The sequence below is a fragment of the Cyrtonyx montezumae genome, unplaced genomic scaffold (assembly GCF_038088225.1).
Source record: "Cyrtonyx montezumae isolate F1298 unplaced genomic scaffold, pur_monq_1.0 scaffold_36, whole genome shotgun sequence".
NCBI lineage: Eukaryota > Metazoa > Chordata > Aves > Galliformes > Odontophoridae > Cyrtonyx > Cyrtonyx montezumae.
Window position 1 is genome coordinate 3,492,768 of NW_027072041.1, and position 15,458 is coordinate 3,508,225.

The 15,458-nt window shown below is 34.8% G+C and overlaps 1 protein-coding gene across 1 annotated transcript in view; it reads right to left on the reverse strand.

Moving 5' to 3' along the window:
• LOC136054268 (transient receptor potential cation channel subfamily M member 3) overlaps window positions 1-15,458 on the reverse strand; it is a 412,018-nt gene that overhangs the window by 110,553 nt on the left and 286,007 nt on the right. The window contains exons 4-5 of the mRNA XM_065745453.1: window positions 7,854-8,067; window positions 4,746-4,870 (exon numbers count right to left, since the gene is read on the reverse strand). Of these exons, the coding sequence (XP_065601525.1) occupies window positions 4,746-4,870; window positions 7,854-8,067 (339 nt within the window). The remainder of the gene's footprint in view (window positions 1-4,745; window positions 4,871-7,853; window positions 8,068-15,458) is intronic.

Consider the following 15,458-nt stretch of genomic DNA (forward strand, 5'->3'; position numbering starts at 1 on the left):
AAGGAAAAAGAAAGATATTAACTTCGCTTCTAAAAGACCAAGCAGCTGTTGTTCAAATTATCCCTTTTCTGATGGCCCAGTGTGCTGGGGTACCCCAGGGAACAGAGCTGCTCTTGGTTTAATTTAAAGGATCCCAGAAACATCCCTGTCCAAAGCCTCTATATATGCTACAAATATGACTGTCCTAGCTTTGCCTCAGGCACGCTTTCCACACTGTAGTTTTCAATGAGAGCTGAATCCCTCTTCTCTATGCTTTTCCTTAGAGTAATTATTTGCTGGCTCAAACCTGGCATGAAAAAGAGACTGATGTTTTGACACTAGACATAGTGAAATGAATTTGAAAACTATTTATGGTCACCTATAATCTTTTCCAGATTTATTTAACTACAAGAAGTAATGTATTTCTTTAAAAATATGATAAAATATATAGAAAAATGTCTACCAAAGTCAGATCTTGCAACAGTAAATCCTATGCCATAATGAATAAATTTGCCTGAGATTTTTAACTTTTACTGTTACTCTGAAATCTGCAGGAAGTAGTTAAAGCAAAACTTAATCTTTGTTACACCATAAAATCAGAAATGTGTGAAAGAGCAAAGGAAGTCTCATGCTGTTTGAAGGAATTTCATGCTGTAGACTAACATTATTATCCAGACATACTAAGTAAAAATGAAAACATGTAGCCTCTCTAATTTGGATATCCTCATCTCAAGGAAGATGGTATTCTGCAAATGAAAGGCACTTGGTTCTGGCACAGTAGTACTCAACTGAAGTTATTTATAATTAGGTATTTACAGACGAGATCAGTGAGAAAGGGTTGAGTAGGACCTGATGAGCTGGTGAAAATAAGTTTTTCTCAGTCAGTCTGTAATACATAGTAAACAGTCCCAGTTCTGTAAGCTTTTCACATTAAACATATTTTCTGCATTTCTAGTTTGTGCTTGTCTCATAACTACAGACATGCCTTAACCATGCCCAGTGTTATAGAAATAAATAATTCTGTATGTTGCATAGCAATCTCACCTCTAAATTCCAACATAATGCTTATCTTTCTGAAAAGTGCTCTGTTATTAAGTTGTAACTTTCAATAGTTAAGTTGTAAACTTTCAATATTGTCCTGGTGTTACACTACAGTATGGAAGGTCCTTGTCATTCCCAAATAAGCTGCCTACTAAGTTATTGCCCCAGTGATTTTGAGAAATTCATGACACTGACTTAAGACAGCTTAAATGTTGTGACATGGCCTATCAAAGTGCCCACAACTTTGCAGCTTTTAAATATCCTCCCTATTCCACCATCCAAATCCATATTGAAAAATTTAAAATATTAGCAAGAAATACAGGATTACAGAGATCTGCTGTATTATTGGAGCATCCTAGAGAAAACTTTGTTGATAACACACTTCTATACCCAATTAAAGTTATAAAATCCAACATTGGTGCTGATTTAAAAATGGTTGCTATGAAAGTACAATTTTTAATAATTCTACACACAGACTGAGAAAGCCAGGTTCTATTGTTTAGCAAAATAAACATGTAAGGTTGGATTCAACTTATGTTTAGTCCAATACAGTTCTTTCATAGAAGAAGATCATATTTACTTTTTATTTTTATGTCAACCATACAGGAGAGTAGACTTCAAGAAGCAGAATATTCGTTTGTATTGTATCTTTTTCATTTTGTGCTTTTTTTTAACTTAAGGGTTCTGAACAAATCCATAAATAATACTTATTGACAATAATCCTGTTGTAAACATTTGAGTTCTAGAGAGTAAAAAATATAGTTTATTCTGGACCATGAAAATGGTTGTATATATATATTACATAAAATTTGGTAACAATTGGTAGGGTGTTGTTTATGTATGTTGTAAGATTCCATGTGAAAGTATTTTTCTTTCTTATAATACATTTTTGCTTACATTCAGTACCGTTTTTTATTTATGCTACATTTACAGAAAAGGCTTATATTTTGCATTCTGTGCTCTGCTGTACAGATTTTAGCTGATTACTTTCTCTTTACTAGGTAGAGTCTTTGATAAAAGTGTTAAGCGTTCTACCTTCTCCAGAATATTTGGTGAGTTTCATTTTTCCATGGACACATTGCTGAATGTAAGTCAAATATCAATGGAGAAATATGGGGAGAGAAACATTGTAACTTACAACTAATATAAAACTCTGAAACTAATGAAACACAAAAAACAGGTAGAGAATTTAGGAATTTCTTCTTATGCTGACCTGCTGAATCCACATATGGAGAGAGATTTATAGGGAGCGTGGAAGAGTGGGTAACATGTTTTGGAGTGATTTGGCATGGGAACACAGGAGATCAATTTTATGTTTTAATGGAATTGGTAAGAAAAAGGAAGTTGGCTTTCAATTTTCAAAACTTCAATCATTAAACCAAGGCATTCTACTTCAGTTAGTAGGTCATAAGCTAAAGCATTGCTACTGATCAGTGACATATCACATTGCTGGGGAAGTCCTTTTCACTAAGTCAAACAGTAAAAGCATATCTTGATTTAAAACAGAAATACCAACTTCTCTGGACTGAAAAATGAAACTTGGTTGACCCCATAGAGTAAAGGGCAAGTACTGAAATCAACTCATTCCTAACCCAGACACTGTTCCTACTGGGTGACGAGCAATTAAATCCAACTGAGGGCTGAACAGACTCTGCAAGGGAAGACTCAATGACATGCATGCTGCAGAGACACACATACTGTACTTCTTTAGATGGAAAAAATGGCTCTGTGTGTAAGGGGAAGAATGGTTATAAAAGATATTTTCCACAAGACTAAACACAGAACATTACTTTCTCAGTTTTTTTTGTTAGAAAATTGGAAATAAGGCAACAGCCTTTCTCTTGAGTGCTTTGCTTTTAAATTAGAATCTAAGTGTGTTAAGCTGGGCACTATTTTCTACTGTATTGCTTTTACAACATCAGAGTAAGATTAGTCTCCTCAGGGAATTTTAACTGTCACAATAACAAATAACAAACATCAGTAATATTTTGCTTAATTTACTCGTCCACTTATCTTCAAAAGTTTGAAGAGAGCCCTCAGGTTACCCAAGAGCTGACTGATTTAGATGGTAGATGTAATAAAACTTCTCAGTTATGACTTCAGACATGGCACAGTCCAGACAAGTGTTGGAGCATTAGCAGAGGCACAGCTCTGCTGAGCAAACCTGGTGTGCCACTAAGCATGGAAGGGCAGCAAACACTAGGGCATGTGCACTGGCAGTAATAAACTCCTCCTCCTCTCCACAAATATTCCATGATTATTTTCTGTATTCAATGCTGCTCTAAGCAGTGGGGGCATGCTTTCACAACACTCCAGTTCTGATTTTAATTTAAACAGACATAGTGCATATAGGCAAAAAGCAATGTTAATGCTGGAGTTCGACAGGCCTTTTACTATTGGCTGACATATTTTTTTGCCCTGTGCAATCTTTTGTGCCTTATGTATTTTGCTTAATGACAGTTCACTTTACATTCCTATGGTACTATTTATATTTCCTCTTCTTGGTTCATTTCACAGCATTCACCTCTAATGAGCCAGTCAATACAGTGCATTCTGATTTTCAAAATGCTTGCTCACCAAATGTTTCAAAAGAAACTGCATAACCTGAACAAGACAGGAAGTCCTTTGAGGATTTAGTAACTGGAAGTTCTAGAGAAAAGAAAGGAAAGTGTTAAGAAAAAAGGCTAATTTTTGCAACAGCTAATCAGTAAGAAAATCTAGTAACAAGTGGCCTACTTCACACTGAGTCATGTGGAGGTTTGGGGTTAATGAGTGTGCAAAAACCTTGCAGACAATTCAGTGAACTATAAGAGTAGAAGAAAGCTTTCACAAAGCTGACTAGATAATAAAATCGGAGATGAAGTGCAATATTAGTAAGAATAAGGTAGTACTATTACATGTGCAATAGAAATCAGTAACACTCAAAATGCCTCAGTTTTGCATTGTTCTACCAGTCTTTCTACAGAAATATTAGGGGTCATAGAGCTCAGAGGAAAAATTTATATTTTTTCTATCACAGATACATTTTTGTACTGCTTTTGTTATGGTGATAACCCTCTAATTGAAACCCTAATGATGTAATCATGGCTGCACTCATGGAAGACTTTACCTAAATACATTTGTTTCACTTTTCTTTCAACTGTTATTCCTTTCTCTGTGATAAGACTAAGTATTTCTGATTTATCAGAAATCACTCATCCATTTCAGATGAAGTAAGAGTGACAGAAAGATGGCCCATTAGAAGTTGAATGGTGTAATGATTCACTGAGGTTTGATCTCATGGCCACTATTTGTAAGACTTTTCTCAGTTAAGGTAATAAAATGTAATAGGATGGAATGTGTTGTATGAAAGAATGTAAGTGTCAATATAACAAGTAAAACATAATTTGTTGGAAAATGACTCAGACTTCAAGTTTTCCAGTGCATAATGATCTAAGAACTAAGCTTTAGTACATTTTTCTCATTTTTAATTTTTTTCATTTTTAAATAAAAAATACACTTTCTGAAAAGTACTACAAATTTCTATTACTTGATCTCTTGCTACTTTTGTTGTTGCTGTGTCAAAGCTGCTATCACCCACACTGGAAGCTCTGTGTTTGTATTGATTTTTTGTTGTTGCAGACATTAGTTCTATGAGGAATTATTAAGTGCAGGATGGAGAGAAAAGGAAAATAAATGCAAAATTTATATACATTGGAGATTATCTATGTCCACACATGGCTTACATCTTTGCCAATCAGATCCTCTTGATTTTCCACAATCCCCCAGGGAGCTATGCCAATGGTGCAGATCTTCCCTCGGGATTTTGAGGCATGATCTTTCAGTGCATCTCCAACATGTCGAATGACTCCTGGGGGAAAAAAGCATAAAACAGAGATTTAAAAATAATGACATTTTTGTTCATTATGGTATAGATTTGTATGGCATGGTATGGTACGACACGGTACAGTATGGTACAGTATGGTATAGTATGGTAAGCATCCTATTTTTAGGGAACTCCTATGTAACTAATGAGGACAACTTAATGCTTGCAAGTGAAGATATAAATATTTTCTCACCACTTGCTATTACAATAATAATATACGTTCATTTTATCTCATCTACGAAATTATCAAATAAGGTAGCAGGAAAAATCTTTACACAAACTTAGAAATAAAAAGAGAAACAGTGAGAGCAAACTATAACTTGCTTATCTGAGCTTGTGCTCACAAATGCATGCATGCAAGCAGACACACAAGATATGTAACCTTCCCAAACACAGAAACAAGCACAGAAATGAAAAAACAAGATGAAGACTTCATGCCAGAATAAAGGATAGAAATCTGAAAAAAAATCCTTTTGCTGCTATGTGGTGATTTGTTTGGATATTTGTTGAAAAAATCCACAATCACTTGAGGATCAGCAAAAAAACAGGAATTAGTATAGAGAGAATAACTGCTCCCTGTTCCTCTTTTGTGTGCTCTGTGACACCACTGCTTCAGATCTATTTTGTCAGTGTTCCAGAGGTTACCTAGTGCAGAGGGCATAATCCACTCCTTTATTTTCACAAAATCATTTTTTGATCTGTGTATCAATAATTTATTTATTATTTATGTGTCCATCCATTTATTCATCCGCTGTATCCAGCTGCACTGCAGCAGACCTGTGGATTTACTGTGGTTGTTATCTGTTACTCAGCCTCCCTGTTTGCTTCTCTTTCTTATTCCATGAATTTCAAAATAACTGGATTGTAAGTATAACAGTCACACAGTAGGTAGAATTTTAGTCAAGCTTATCTGCACTTTAAATGAACCATGTATAAAAGAAATAGAAAAAACATTTAAGCCCTTCCGTGTGTTTCCTTCCTGAGGTATAAAAGGAAAATGAAGTAACCATTCTCTCCTTGTGAAAAAAAAATCAGCTATAATTTAAACTATAACCCAGAGTACAAGAAATTCTACTATTTAGGATAATCAATTTTCAACATATCATGAATGTTCTGAAGAGTCTGCTGAAGTTATTTACTGATCAGGTTTATGGTTAGATGTATACCATTCCTGGTACACCACTGATTCATAACGTGAAAAAAAAAATCCTGAAGGATTTTTCAGTTATACTCCTCGAGAGAAACTTGATGTAAAAATTCAATATGAACAGAACTGACTGGATAGGGAAAATGTTTAATTTTATACAATTTCACAAAGAGATAAAACACTGAATTTTCACCTAAACAGTTTGAACTTGTAGACCTGAAGCAACCTGGTGTTTTGCTATATGATTCGGAAGTAGCAAACAGAGGTATTCAAGAACATAAAATTATGCCTTTTTATAATAACACATTGTAACCTTAAGTTGTTTTGAATAGGTCACTGTTGATTACATAGAAAACAAACAAACAAACAACATTTTCAGCAATAGTAATGATAACTTTTCTGGTTCTTTGTACTGCTCTGGCATTCATAACTACAATGCTTTGAAAAATATTATCATGCAGTTGTGTGTCTGCCAAATGCAAACGTATTTGGTTGTTGCTTAGAAAATTTCTGTAGGATGATTTCCAATGTTCAAGTGTTGTATACACTGCAATGAGTGTACAACTTCTAATGTTTTCAATACATTTTTAAATTAAACATGTATCTGTCTTTGCTAATGTCATCACAACAGTATGTGGTAATTAACACCATTATTATTACCATAGTACAGAGGTCAAAATTTAAACCAATTTTCTTCCTTGTTCTGCAGTCATGAGGGATGTTATCTATACAACTGTAACACAGATACTTATTTATCTAACAGTCCAGAAGCTACGTCACTTCTTTCCTATGCATATCGCCGATGTGGTAAAATTGAGTATTGTTTTAAATTTTATGTGCCCTGGAAACTAAAAAGCCCAAGACTCATTTAGCACACATATTCAAATACATAGGATTTGATCCCCAAGAATTTAAACTAATGCATGATAGATGATTACAATATATTCCATAGGCAGTAAGGAGATGCGCTCTGTGGGATTACTGAAGTAATAAATTCTGTTGTTATTTTAACAAATAAGTATGACAAGAACTGTCAAGTATGTCATTCCTGGCTCAAAACTTTATGCATTTATCTTTAGCCGAAATCTTTGCTTTCCTCCTGACTCTCTCTTCCTTTCTGTCTCCTGCAGGGAGGGTAGCTGGGAAGCTATTTCCTAACATTTATTTATCTAGAGAACTAGGTTTAGCAGATTATTCCCCAAACCAACGTACTGTCTCGCAAAAGAGTTGAGCCAGATGCTGTCTTGGGTTCTTAGAAGGCCCATATGGTATGTTACAGATGTATTCAACATTGAATACAAATGGCAATATTATCTCTATTGCCCCAGGAGTGGTAGGAAAATACGTCAGCAAGATGAGAAAAGGTGATACTTATTCACAGTTAAGTTTTATAGCATATCAGATTTTTTTTTTCTTTTAGCACTCAGATGGTATTACAAGATAAAATTAAGTATATTTTCTGGACAAAAAAATATTTTCTGTTTTATCCAGCATGAGTTTGACTTTTTGAGCTTCTGGTTAGTATTCTGCCTCTGTAGGTGACTGCTGACCTTGTCAAGACTTCACTACTAATATAATTGGTTTACAGGAGTGTATTTTCACCTCCCCAGTGTGTTTTTTTCCTGCTTAAGTGAATCTTGTATTCCTTGGTAGCTGCCAGACTGGTATAAACTTGGCATTTTCATGTTTACACATAGTACCGTCATCACTAATAAAATAAAACGTGCTATGTTTACCTAATCTGATCAGCCCTATTTTTTTCTGTCAGACTGATGAAATTTCATAGATGCCACTGTGATTTCATTTCAAAGTTGCTGTTACCTGTGTTTACTCCTCCAGTGAATATCCATGCTCCAGTTGTCATAGCAGCCTTAATGAGGCCTTTCCCAAATACTTGCTTGAGCTTTGGCTGAAGTTCAAAATTCTGAAGGCCCCCATGCACAGAGATGAGAAGTTTTGGGAGCTCAAGCTGCCACTCTTTGGTCATCAGATGCAGAAGAAGGTCAGGCTTTGTGTCAAAAGACACACGTACATACTGAGGAAATAAGGGCAGTAGTTAAAGAAAAAAAAAGATTGGTTATACTCAGTGATGCCAAATGCATATGACCTATGCACAATAGAACACACACATGCACACACACTAAAAAAAAAAAAAAAAAAAAAAAAAAAAAGGAAAGGAAACATAAAGATAAAAGTATTAACTAATTGAAAATAGGTTACAAGGCATAATGGAACACTTTGAATTCACAGGTTGGATGGTTATCCTTCTAGGAAATTCTGAATTGTATCCCTATGCTTAGCAGAGTTTAATAGGTACAGGTCTTTAAATGAATGATGTAGAAAATGGACACACATAAGTAGTCTGCCAAAAACAACCCAGGTAGTCAGTCACAACTGTGAATTTGCTTCTATCTTATTTTGAAGTTAACAAAATGAAAGACTCAAAACACAGGAAGTAACGGAAACAAATTTGGTTATTCAAGCACATATAAGCTTAAACTGAACAAGACTATGAAAGAGATATTATTTATATATATTATAATTTATTATTATTTACTTATGATTTATAGATTAATTTGTACATAATCAGGAATTTGCCTGACAAAGCATTGTCTCCCATAATTAATCTGAAACGTATTTACACATTTCCAGATCTTGTCTCTTCTGTGTTGCATCTGCAGCATTTTGTCCCAAGGTCTATCTGTCCACCTGGGTGTGTGTGCTCAAATGTAGCAACTGCCTTCCAATTCTTTACAGTCCCACTACACTGCACACAGATCTCTCTATGCCTGATAAGACCTTCTCTCTTGGGTTTTTCTCCTCACTCTCTCTATTGCTGATGTATGAATAGCTTCACAAAATTTGTGCTATGGCTGATGCTTTTTTGATTATTATTATTTTTTTTTTATACAGCACCAAAGGGCTACATACTTTGTAAGACTTGGAAGGACCCCCTGTATCAAATAAAGTAGGCTATCAGTCACCTATCAAATATCTGTTTGAACCAATACTTACAATTATTTCAGGGTTCTTTCCATTGATAGGTTTTCAGCACAGCCATTGGGTACATAACCCAGGGACCTTTGTTTTCAGCTATAGGAATGCTCAAATCTACATTACTCATTGCAGCATGACAAGTAATACAATATCCACATATGTAATGTAATCACTTTGTTGCTTTTTTTATCACGTCTAATCATATTTATAGCCGTAAGATTGTTTTAGTAAAACACATGATAGTTTGGTGGACATATTTCCAGTTGAGTAAGAAATATGGACTCAATATTTTTTTCTAGAATAAATTGATAAAATTTAGGTTTCTTTGCAAGAAAGAGTAAATATCCATTTCCAGCATTTCTGGAAGCAGAAGCCCATTTGTGCAAAACACCTGAGGAAAACAAGTGGAACATAGCCAAAATGAGAGATGAGCATGAATTTGTGAATTTGTCCCAGTACAACAGGAATGTTCTCTGCAGTTGTCATTCTTAACAGCAACAACAAAAAGAGCACACGGTAATGATGTTTAGCAGGGTAGGGTACTCTTGAGCTTCTATATGTGAACTGTATCATCAGCAACTAGCCATTCAGCTACCTAAATGGAAAAATCTCACTAACCAGATCAGATGGTGAGGTTAGCGGTTTTGATTAAGATTCAGGGGCTGCCAAAGTTTGAACATGCTGGAGAGGTGCTAAGTAACTTAATCCTTATTCCCTTTGCTCTGTTGCTAGGGAGAACTGACCCTGTGAAGTGCAACTACTACTCATCGCACCGCAGGCATTAACTGAGAGAGATCATCCCTTGAGAGTGTATAAAAACAGTCTCCTGATCTATGGAGATTATGTTTTGATATCACTGCTACCTCGGTGTCCTTGTGGCAAAGTCAGTATGTGAACTTCAAGAAGACAATTAGACAAAGTGAATTCATATCAGTATGTCCAAAAATAATAAGAAATCAGAGGCCACAGCATCATTCTGCCTTATAATAAAATGAAGGCATAAATGACAATATTTGTATATTACATAATCCATCTGGGAACTTTTTTTTTAAATTATTATTCTTTAGTGTCCTTTTATACCCTAGAATGTGTGACTTCACTGTCTCTATATTCTAAAGCCCCTGTATTAATAGCTAAAAAACCTTTTTCCTTTTCTTATCCACAAAGACTTCTGACTTGCAATAAACGTAAACCTATACACTGAATCACAAAGTTACAAGTACTAGTATGTAGTTGATAACCAGGCAGCTTTTATTACAATATTTTTTTTTGGTCCTTTATACTGCATTCAAAACTCTCTATTCATTTTCTTCATAAGGAGGAAATTTAAGCAAAAATGAAAAAAAAAAGATATTTCTCAAGTAAAGAGAATAGCTCTAGACTTAAATAATCACTGATAAGCTTTATCATTTTAGAAGCATTTGAGAAGGGCCGTTGCGTCTAAAACATGCACAGGCCTCAAGTTTTGTGACTGACTTTTCACTCTTACAGAAAGCATTTTCAGTTTGGTATGCTTATTATTTTGCCATTACATAATATGATAAGTAGTAAGAACAAAAAAAAACATCTTTTCATAATTTTCAAAGTATTGATTAAATTTTAAATAAAAACTATTAAGTAATTTTTTGTTGTTGTTGTTTTCCATACTAAAAATCCATTTGTTTAAATCTTGTAGCAAAATAATTACCATTTGCAATTTGTGTTTACAATTGTACTAAGCTATTTCTGCTATTTCTGAATTATTTTGCTATAGTATTTAGATGCGAATTTAAAATTTACATGTAAAGTAAGCTAATTCTGGTATATCTATTGGTCAATTAATTGAATTGTTCCCTTATAGGAGTGATTTATGGATAAGATGTAATAGCGTAGAGGCTGTCAGCAAGGGCACCATTTGATGCCAATACTTGTTGCATTTTTTACAAATTGTTTCCAGAAAAATAATCATGGCTATTACCCATCAAACAGCCAAATGGTTGCAAGTAGGACTCCAGTGTCATAGGGCAAAAGTCAAAGTTACCAAGTAGTAAAAATATGACTGTTACTCAAGAACAGCCAAAGTATTTGGTGCATAACAGCAGATGAGAGTTGCAGCAAAGAAAAAGATTATCAGAATAAAGCCTAATTTTATTTTGTTTCATCAATAAAAATATCCTCAGATAACATTTTGTGATCTGGTAGGCAATCCAACACTGCCCCTACAGTTCTCATTAGCGCCAGTAAAGACTGGGTGGATATTTCCTTTGTCTCAGATAAGATTCCAGTGCTGCAGATAGTTCTACAAGCTGAAGATCGATCCATCAAAGTGTAACTTTCACAGAAAATAAGCCAGATCCAATTCTCACTTAATTCAACAGCAAAACTGTAACATCTCCAAAACCAGACTGGTTCTTTGTATGTTAACGTTCTCCTTAATATCTGAACAGCTCCTCTATGTTCCACTTAGTAGCCAGTAGGAGAAGCATCATTGATTTAGATGGCCTTTGAACAAATACCTTTTAGAATTCTGTTAAATGCCCTTTGAATATAAATTTAGTATAACAAAAAACAAAACAAAACAAAAACAGAAAAAAAACAACCCCCCAAAAAACCACCCAAAACCTTTCTGCTTTTTTTCATGAATTATGTGATTTAAAGGATTATCTCTACATTTTCTCTCACAACACTCATCATTTTTAAGGTTCTTTTTACATAGCTTTGACAAGACACAATATATTTGAAAGGCAAAAAAAAAAAACAACCACATTTAATGATGCTGATTTCTGAACATCCTTATTAAAGTATTTGTATGAAAAATCCAAATGTAAGAAAGTCTATGTATGAAACAGAACATATGGTATGGAATTCTATTTAGACCTTTAATGATTAGTAAGAATAAGGTCCAATAACACCCCACTCCTTGTGGGCTCCTCCACCATGTGCATCAGAAAGTTATTTTCAACATATTGCAGGAACTGTCTCTGATCATGTTGCTTTCCCAACAAATATCTTGATAACTGAAGTGCCCCATAAGAACTAGCACTTGGGATAGCAAGGCTACTTCCAGCTGTTTGTAGAAGGCCTCATCAGCTTCCTCCCCCTGATCTGGGGCCTATAATGCACACCCACAACAGTGTCTCCCACACTAGCCTGCCCCTTAATTCTCACCCACAAGCTTTCCACTGTTACATCACACAAGTCCCGGTGAAGTTTGGTACATTCTAGCTGCTCTTTCACATAGAGCAACTCCACCACACCGTCTTGCCATCGTGTCTTTCCTAAAAGGCACATAGCCATCCATGGCAGCATTCCAGTCATGTAAGCCATCCCACCATGTCTCTGTGATCACTGTGATATCATGGCCTTGCAAATGTGTACAGATCTCTAATTCTTTCTGTTTATTTCCCACTCTGCATGCATTAGTACACAGGCACTTTAGGGAAGCACCAGGTGCAGGTATCCCTAAAGGGATGCACAGTAGGAAATGATATACAGAAATCTAAAACTCTTAACATTTTTGCAGGATCATCTGTATTTACAGGAAGTTCGTAAGAATGGCCTCTTCAGTAACTTATTAACAAATGTTATCAAATCTCTTCTATGTGTTTATAATCTGTTGTGCTCTCATCTATTTAAATTATTGATTGAAGTATCTCAGCGTACTCTCTGAAGATTAACAACTCAATTACATTAGCAGAGTTCATTCTGTTTGAGAATTTTTGTTTTATGTGTTTTCAGAATCAAAATCAAGGGCACAGCCAGACCTGCAGGCAATAGTAATCTGAAATTCTCTTCACTGTTCCATTTCAATCTACTTTTGCTGTTAAAATTGTGCACTTTTTTTCCACATTATTTTTCATAGCCTGGTGGCAACTATTTAAGATTGTCACTGCATTTGTAGCTTGCAAGTATACGTGCAAAATAAATTTTACATGCAAAAATATATATTTTCTATCAAATTCATATATGTATCAATAAAATCTAACTCTATTATTTACAGTAGAAGAAATCATTATATGTCAGTCTTTTATCTAATGATCTGTTGCATGAATTAGCCATAGGTACAAATCTGAGCTTACAGTTGGTTCTGTTACAAAATACCATCTCAATTCTTGAAGCCTTGATTCAGAAAAAACTACTACATTTGCTCTTCACACAGAACAAGATGATGCTCTTCTGTCCTGTGTTTATCACACATAAAAAAATTAGGTATAGGCATCAATTTCAGGAACTAAATTAAAGTTCTTCCCTGAGGCTTTGCTTCATCTTGGTTATCTTACTAAATCTTGCTCATTTATAGGTTTATTATTTTAGGCAATAGGCATATTATTAACCTACTTCTTAACATGGCTGTTAGGAAAAATCAGATTTTATGCTATAGTGATATTTGATATCCAGTAATTAGAAAACAATTAATTAGTTTATTTTTAGAAAAGAACAAAGATTTATTTTTCATGTTGGGTCATGTCCAAACCTTCCCTCCCTCCCTCCTGCACTTGATTTATGATCCAGAACTGTTGCTTTTGGGTTTTATAATGTGGAAAGATTTGATCTGGTAAGTTTTGTGGCTAATTATGGAAAAGATCTTATATTCATCAAATTCAGAGACAGAAGGTGTTTTTTTTTTTTTTTCCTGTTAATAAAAATGCAACAACTACTTAGCTAGCTCCTCAACTAAAATATAACCAACAATAATGCGTGGTACACAAAGCATGATTATAAGAACACCTTCATACAATTTTTAAGTTTGATTTTTATTATTATTATTATTATTAACCAATAAATTATTTGTTATTATTATTAATTATTGTTAGTTGTTTAAAAAGCATGGCATGAAAGTTTTGCAAACCTCCTTATTTGTGCTTTGGACATCACTGATGGTACCCAAAGGAGATACCCTTTCAGAGACTTGGGAGTTTTTCCAGCAATAAATGGTTCATCTATATTTTTCCCTTGAATTTTTAATTATTTAGATTTCTGAGAATTTATAACCTGCTTTTGTCTTCTCTTTTCCAAAAATTTAAAGGTTTTATTTCTGTTTGTTTGAAGTCCTGACTGCACTCTGTGTCAAGATTTTTCTGTTGTTCGTGTTGACTTGATTTTACTTCAAGTAGCACATGGCACATACCCTGAAGCATCTCTTGTTCTCTTACAGGCACCAGGATCCCAACAGAGAAGACGAGAAAGCTTGTAAATAAATATCAACACCTTTCCTACCCCCTTAATCAGTACTCAGCTGCCCCAAATGCCATGGGCAGTTTGTTATTTTAAAGACCTCTTTACGAATAACACTCAGAAAGCTCTAGTGATTACTCTCTCATAAAGAGCTTAAAGTAATGCAATCATATACAGATAATAGCAAGATGGTCACTGCATCTCTGAATTTATCTCAGTTTTGCTGAAAAGCATTTGGTTTTGTTCCTAGTCCTTGTGAAGATACCAACAGCATAGTTTGTTTCATTTTGGTGCTAAGAAAGGCATCAATTTTGTTCACTCTAAATTTTATCTGCTGAATCATATGCTCTTTCTAGCAATGGTCTTGCGGACTGCTAGGTGATTTGTTATCAACTGAACACGAAGTATCTATGATACTTGCAAAGAAATGACTTAATTTGCTATTTGTTTCTTGAGTTAACAGCAGAATCCATGCATCTGGGTGAACAGAACTGACCACCCAAGTAATATTTCCACCTCTACAGTGTTGAGTCTGTCAACATCTCTAATTCTAATTTAATACTACAACATTTCTGAGAATCCTGCAATGAAGTACTCAGGCAAAGAAGATAGCACTGCATTGCTGTTATTCTAGCAAGTTATTCTGCAGAGCATCTGTGGGTTCTGTCTCTCTCTCACAGCTGCCCAGAGCAGTGTTTTATCCAGATCGCTAGATACAGGCTTTCTTTTGATTCCCAAAGCCACATGTACTGTAGTTTAGCTATAGCCAGATACATTCATCTTTTCATGTAATGCTATGTAGAAATATATGCATAGGTTAGCATAGGTACTACAAACCTCTCTCACTTCATGGAAAAATGCATTCAGATTGACATACTTTGTTATCACTTCTTAACACTGAATTAAGAATGAGTCATAATACAGACTTCCATGCTCAAGAAAATCTGTAGCAGAACTTCTTAGCTTAGGCACTGGTAGGCTTCTTATTTCACTGAAAGATAAGCAAGTCTAACTGGTCTATCCTTCAACATAAGTCTGGAGGAATTCTCTGAAGGTCAGCCTTGCAGACACACCAAGCAATGGGAAGCCACAGATGAATTCTAAAATTATTCACAAAAAGAGAGAAAGGAGGCCACTGAAAGAAAATGAAGATAGCTGCATGTTAGCATGTCTTTAGTTATTACAGAAGTAGCTACTTCCATGCTGCTCTCTAGCTTTTATGGTTCTTTTTGTTCACCAGTTCTTTGGAACACAATACATAATGATGCATTGTAT